At 56.4% G+C, this 5,659-nt stretch overlaps 1 protein-coding gene across 1 annotated transcript in view; it reads left to right on the top strand.

The window, feature by feature from the left end:
* Positions 1-5,103, top strand: part of Eng (endoglin) — a 34,845-nt gene extending 29,742 nt beyond the window's left edge. The window contains exons 9-15 of the mRNA XM_055600887.1: positions 721-858; positions 1,093-1,131; positions 1,587-1,703; positions 1,932-2,183; positions 3,336-3,390; positions 4,069-4,170; positions 4,316-5,103. Of these exons, the coding sequence (XP_055456862.1) occupies positions 721-858; positions 1,093-1,131; positions 1,587-1,703; positions 1,932-2,183; positions 3,336-3,390; positions 4,069-4,170; positions 4,316-4,440 (828 nt within the window). The 3' untranslated portion in view covers positions 4,441-5,103. The remainder of the gene's footprint in view (positions 1-720; positions 859-1,092; positions 1,132-1,586; positions 1,704-1,931; positions 2,184-3,335; positions 3,391-4,068; positions 4,171-4,315) is intronic.
* Positions 5,104-5,659: the final 556 nt, after the last annotated feature.

Here is a 5,659-nt window from a genome sequence, read left to right as displayed (position 1 = left end):
CACACACACACACACACACACACACACACACACACACACACACACACCTAGGTTCAATTCCCAGCAATGTACCAATGAAAAAAGTAAAGAAGACATTCTAGGGGCTGGAGAGATGACTCAGTGGTTAAGAGCACTGGCTGTTCTTCCAAATGACTCAGGTTCAATTCCCAGCACCCACATGGCAGCTCACAACTGTCTGTAACTCCTGTTCCAGGGGATCCGACCTTATCACAGATGCGGGCAAAACATCAAAGAACACAAAATAAAATTAACAATTAAAAAAAGAAGAAGATGATGATATTCTGGTTGTCCATCCTCCAATAAGTACATCCCCCCCGCCCCCCGCCCCCCCTCCCCCCACCCCCGCTTTTCTGAAGTCTCTATTTGAGCTTTGGTAAATCATCCATGTCCGCTCAGACACACTTAAATATTTTCTTTGCTCATCTTAAACTTCTGTGTAGGGTGGGTATGTGCGCATGAGCACTAGTGTCCGTGGAGGCCAGAAAGAGTCATCTATCGGAGCTGGAGTTCCAGTTGGTTGTGAGCGCTCTGGCATGGGTTAGGGAGCTGGGGCCTGAACTTGGGTCCTCTGCGAGAACAGCCTCCTAACCGCTGAGCTGTCTCTCCGGGCCCAGGGGCAGGCCTTACAGAGTTTTGGTGGGGACAGTGAGGCCCGGGGAAGCACAGGGCCTCCTGACGGTGCCCTTCTCCCCCGAGCAGACTTTGCAGTGTACCATTACAGGCCTGGCTTTCTGGGACTCCCACTGCCAGGCTGAAGACAGCGACGGCCAGCTCGTCTTGCGTAGCACCTACTCCAGCTGTGGCATGAAAGTGTCAGCGCATGTGATCAGCAATGAGGTGAGGCCTGGGGCCAGGAAGCAGCCAAGAGCGGCAGAGTTGGGTGTCCCTTCAGGCACTTTGCTGATCCTAGGGGCTGAGGGATATTTGGGGCAGCAGGGAGTAGCGCTAGGTAGGAGCCAAAGCGTAGGCACGGCTTAGCTGAGCCTTCCCATCCATAACATGCGTCTGGGAAGTAAGATGTCTTCTGGGGCCTTTCCGGCCCTGACCAGCTTCTCGGCTCTGTCTTTGCAGGTGATCATCAATTTCCCGTCAGGCTCACCACCACTTCGGGTGAGATGGGCTGTCCCACCATGCTAACTGGTTCAGGGTGTGCAGCAGGGGTGGGGCCCCTATCTGGCCTACCGGGGAGGGGGGGAGGCCCCAGGAAAGGGAGGCCCAAATCCTAACAACCCCGAGTTTCCAGTGTGCGTCAGCCTCCTGTTCTGTACAGTGGCAGCAGTGCTGCTGAGAGTTCCTGTTTCAGCCTCTTAAGTCACACGGTGGCTCTGTGACCGTGGCAAATCATTTAACCCTCCTTGGGCTCAGCGGTCATAGGCTCTAACCTGTGGCATAAGACCTCCCCCCATAGGGATCCTAGGAGCAGTCACTGAGAGGTGTCTTCTCGCTAGCCCAGTCCCAAGTGACTTCTTCATAAATACGAGTTCACTTAAAAGGTGAGGATGGGGTCAGGCGATGCCTACTGCCACCCCATCCAAGCTGACTGTCCCCTACCTGCCCGCCCACAGAAAAAGGTGCAGTGCATTGACACAGACAGCTTCTCCTTCGAGCTGGGCCTCTACCTCAGCCCACACTTCCTCCAGGCAGCCAGCACCCTCGAGCTGGGCCAGCAAGGCTTCGTGCAGGTACTGGGCTCCCCGCTTAGAGAGAACTCGAGACTTCACCGTCCAGCCTGGGCGTGTGCGGCAGATGGAAGAGGAACTGCAAATGAGAATGTAGCCCTGTCCTTCCTTTTTGCTCTGTGGGGCTCCTTCTTCTCTTTTATTCAGAGGGTGGGGACTCCCCCTAGTTATCAAAGGGGCACCAGTGAAGAGTCGAGAGTATCTGCACATAGCTCTCCCCTCTCTGTGCAGGTGAGCATGTCTCCATCGACCTCTGAGGTCACAGTCCAGCTAGATAGCTGCCAGCTGGATCTGGGGCCTGAAGGGGACACGGTGGAACTCATCCAGAGCCGAGCAGCCAAGGGCAGCTGTGTGAGCTTGCTGTCCCCAAGCCCTGAAGGTGACCCACGCTTCAGCTTCCTCCTCCGTGTCTACATGGTGCCCACCCCCACAGCTGGCACCCTCAGCTGCAACCTAGCCCTGCACACTAGCGCCTTGTCCCAGGTGAGTGGGCGTGGCCCAGGTCTAGCTTCAGGGTGGCTTATGGGGCCTGGGGTTTGAAGGTAAGGAGGTGACAGTGCAGCTGGCCACCAGCAGAGCAAGAGTCCAGCGTGGGGCTTGCCAGCCTGGCTGTCAGGGGTCACTCACTGCTACCTACAGCTTCGCTGAAACTGTGGCAATTGGATACACACACAGCTGCAGCTCTCCCCTATCCACTTACCCTCTGAAATATTTAGCCATCCACCTCCACCCATCTACCCACTGCCCACCGGGAGCCCAACCATCCGTCCGCATACCCACTAATCTACCAACTATTCAAGGACCCTACCCACCCACATAACCAACCATCTGCTCACCTATCCAAACACACCATTTATCTGCCTACCCACCAGTCCATGTACCTATCCGCTCAGCCGTCTATCTGCCCATGCATCCACCCACCCGTCCACCAATCTACCTAATACTTATGTGTGTACCACCCAACCACTCATCCACCTACCTTCTTATCCATCCCGCATCTACCTACCTTCCCTCCACCAGCCACCCACCTGCCCACTTTATCCTTCTGTTTACCCCACAAGCCCTATACACCCATCATTCAGTATTTCCACTAGCCCCCCTAGTCACTCACTTCTCTCACATCCCACCCACTCACCCACGTGGCAATCACCAGTGTGACTGAGTAAACCAGGTAGCTTAGGGAATAATGGAAAAGCCTGACATCATGCTTTGCTGTCGAGTGAGCTCCGTTCTCAGGCCTTCCATCCTGACACAATCAAAATCTGCACACAGATGTCCAGGATCCAAAACCTCCTGAAGCTGGGGTCCCAGGAGCCATACCTTCCAGGTCCTGGGCATCTGGGCTAACCTGGCTTGTGGCTTGCCAGGGTAACAGATGCTAAGTGCCTACTTGCCGCATGCCATCAGAGGCCTCAAAAGAGGAGTGCTGGGGACCGTTCACACAGACATAGACTATCCTGCTGTTCTTGCACAGCACATGCCTCCTAAACTTTTCCCCAGGCTGCCAGCTAGTAAGTGGTGGGCATAGGACTCAGCCAAGGCTTGGAATGGTGGCAGGTCAGAGCTGCAGAGCCAGGGAGAGCCACGTGCTGCCAGCTGAAGGCTGGGCCACTTATCACTCTCCTCCCTCCTCAGAAAGTCTACAAGACAGTCTCCATGCGCCTGAACATCGTCAGCCCTGACCTGTCTGGTGAGTACAGGACAGTGGACAGTGGGGTCCACTGGTGGGGAGATGGGGTGGCAGCCTTGTGGGGCGAGGACGGTTTCTCAGGCTAGCAGCCAGAGGGGCCTGCAGTAAGGTAGGGCTTTAGGAGGAGCGCAGCTGAGTGCCGTAGGACAGGCCTCCGGACCGCAGGCCCCTCCCAGGTCTCATCTCTGTCCCCTCAGTAACTGGTATGCCTTGCTGGCGGCCTCGGCCTCCTGGATGGGAACATACGGCACCTTGGGTGTGGTACAGGCCTCACATTCCTTGACTAACGGGACCAGCACTAGTCTTAAAAAGATGTTCTGGCCCACTTGAATCTGTTGAGATGAGGGCGGACGGGGTGGATACAGGATATAAGGTCACACAGTGTGGCAGAGCTGGCCCCTTTCGTTCTTTGCATCTATTATACCATCTGTAAAGATGTTTCTCTGCTAGCCTTCGGGAGACGGAAGGGCGGTCCGAAAGGCCTGGCTAGCTGGGCCCTTGGCTTAGTATTATACTGAGCCCATGCCCTAGATGAAGAGATTTACATTTGGAGAGGTCAGGGGTCACCGGATGAACTGAAACTAGCGTAATACCTGTGACCCAGGCCAGCATGACAGGGTAGGATGGGCCTGAGGCCAGCGCACACTGACCCCCATTGGCCCCCCTTTGGCCACACAGGCAAAGGCCTCGTCCTGCCCTCTGTTCTGGGCATCACCTTTGGTGCCTTCCTCATTGGGGCCCTGCTCACAGCAGCACTCTGGTGCATCTACTCTCATACACGTGAGTACCCCAAGCCTCCACCCTGCCCCTACAATGAACACGCAGAGCCCCTCCACACCGCCCCGGGGCACGCCCAGTGAAGCCTCCAAGGGAGTGGGGAATCCTGGCTGGGGCCCTGACCTCCACCCCCGCCCACGCCCCTCAGGTGCCCCCAGCAAGCGGGAGCCCGTGGTGGCGGTGGCTGCACCGGCCTCCTCTGAGAGCAGCAGTACCAACCACAGCATTGGGAGCACTCAGAGCACCCCCTGCTCCACCAGCAGCATGGCATAGTGCCCAACCTGGAGCCTCGAGGGCCCCCCCAGCCAGCCCTTGCCCCGAAGGAGAGACGGAGCAACCACAAGCTGGGAACCACTGGCTATGAACTTGTCCCGGAGCCAAACACCTCCACTCAGCAGAGGATGGAGCATGGCCCTTGCCCCTGATGCGTCCCTCACAGAGGCTTGTTGCCAGTGGAGACACCACCTTGGAACACCTTGGGGTCTCTTCACCCGACTCTACAGAACTGTCCAACCCAGGGGCTCTAGAATATGGCTTCCCGAGACTAGAGAGACAAGGCATATCGCTGTAGAAGCCTAAGCTGCTGCCTTTGAACTGGATCCTGTGCTGGTGAACCAGGCAGGGTAAGAGGTGAGAACTCCAGACGTGACCCGCCCAGGCCAGCCCAGCTCAGAGCTGCCTGCATCTGGCTCCAGTGGCCTCCTCACCTGGACTGGCACAACTTTGGTGGGGGAAAGAGAAGCTGAAGGGTGCTCAGCTCAGCAGTCTTAGAAGATGGCAAGGACAGTGGGGTGGGGGAGCCCAGCCCCTCTGAGAAATGCCAGAGAGAGATCTCCTCCCGGCCCATCCACTGGGCGGCAGCAGGAGGGGAGTACCAAGGCTGCCGGTCCTGGGCCAAGCCCTATATATTCACCAATAAATCAGATGTGAAACCAGTGCCCCTTTGGGTTGTACTGGGAGAAGGGGAAGGGCCATTACAACACAGAACAGGGCTGCACGCCCCTTGGGCTGGCCTAGTGGCAGATGGCCAGAGACCCTGTTCGAAGGAAGATGGTCCTCTCTGATACTCACTCATTTGGTGGTCCAACCCTGGGACAAAGGCTACAGAAACTAAACACTAAGAAACCTTGGCTACAGTCTCTGGGGTCTGTCACAGCTATCCCTATAAAGCTCTGGGTTCTCATCCTCCCCATGACAGTTTTCCACAATGAGCCTGTGGTCAGCTCCATGGCCTCTGGAAGCCAGCCACCCTCCCTCATCTGTAAGATGGGCATACAGCTTGAACACACGGTTGGTGGGGAGGTTTGCAAGGCAGGGTTTTGGTGTGTGGTGGACAAGTGTCAGTCCAGTCTTTCATGGCCCAGGCCTCCTTATGCTCTGAGGCTGAAGACTAGTCATAGGTCATACTGCTAGGACTCTCTATCCATTCAACTCCTATACTCCTGCAGAGCCAAACTCAAACCCCCAAATGTCTGATGAGGGAGCTAAGAGG

Source organism: Psammomys obesus, unplaced genomic scaffold (assembly GCF_907164565.1).
Source record: "Psammomys obesus unplaced genomic scaffold, mPsaObe1.curated_primary_1811, whole genome shotgun sequence".
In the NCBI taxonomy this organism is placed as follows: Eukaryota; Metazoa; Chordata; class Mammalia; order Rodentia; family Muridae; genus Psammomys; species Psammomys obesus.
This window is presented reverse-complemented; position numbering and strand designations above follow the sequence as displayed.